This window comes from Citrus clementina, unplaced genomic scaffold (assembly GCF_000493195.1).
Source record: "Citrus clementina cultivar Clemenules unplaced genomic scaffold, Citrus_clementina_v1.0 scaffold_8, whole genome shotgun sequence".
NCBI classification, from domain to species: Eukaryota; Viridiplantae; Streptophyta; class Magnoliopsida; order Sapindales; family Rutaceae; genus Citrus; species Citrus x clementina.
In genome coordinates this window covers 1,500,939-1,501,408 of record NW_006262022.1, presented here as the reverse complement: position 1 = coordinate 1,501,408, position 470 = coordinate 1,500,939, and the positions used below count along the sequence as shown (strand labels likewise).

At 31.5% G+C, this 470-nt stretch overlaps 1 protein-coding gene across 4 annotated transcripts in view; it reads left to right on the top strand.

Annotated features, from left to right (window-relative positions):
- Nucleotides 1-205: 205 nt before the first annotated feature.
- The window catches only part of LOC18034587 (branched-chain-amino-acid aminotransferase 2, chloroplastic), a 5,068-nt gene continuing 4,803 nt past the window's right edge, over nucleotides 206-470 (top strand). For 2 of the 4 annotated variants that reach the window (XM_024179597.1, XM_024179596.1), the window contains exon 1: nucleotides 207-415. In XM_024179597.1, the coding sequence (XP_024035365.1) occupies nucleotides 344-415 (72 nt within the window). In that variant the 5' untranslated portion in view covers nucleotides 207-343. Of the gene's footprint in view, nucleotides 416-470 lie in introns of all 4 variants that reach the window. The other 2 variants (XM_024179598.1, XM_024179599.1) reach the window with 2 other exon arrangements.

Below are 470 nucleotides of genomic sequence, written 5' to 3'. Positions count from 1 at the left end.
TGTTGTCAAATTGTTGAAAGGTAAATAGGATTTCTTAATAAATAAATTAATTATTTTCTCTCTTGTTGTTTTAATACCAAAAGTAAATAAGTTATTACAACTTATCAGAGACTCAAATGGTAAAACAAATTTTAACTTGAATAGAAGTGTCATTCTAATAGTTTGGCATGAGTGAATGCTTTAATATATATTTGAAAATGCTGATCTGATTTTGACAAACCAACCCTTCAAAGTGCCCACAGAACCCAGCGGCTTGCATGCAACTTCTACACATATAGAGAGAGTTTTGTGTGTTGTGATTAGATACTCTGCTCTCTCTAATTTTCTCAGGAAACGAACAAACATGTTAAAAGTAAGTGATTGTTTCAGAAAATGGAGCATACCGTCAAGAATAGCAGGATCGATTTTGTCTAAGGTGTGTCAATAATCTCAAATTTATATCTCTTCTTCATGATCACTCTAATATTGAG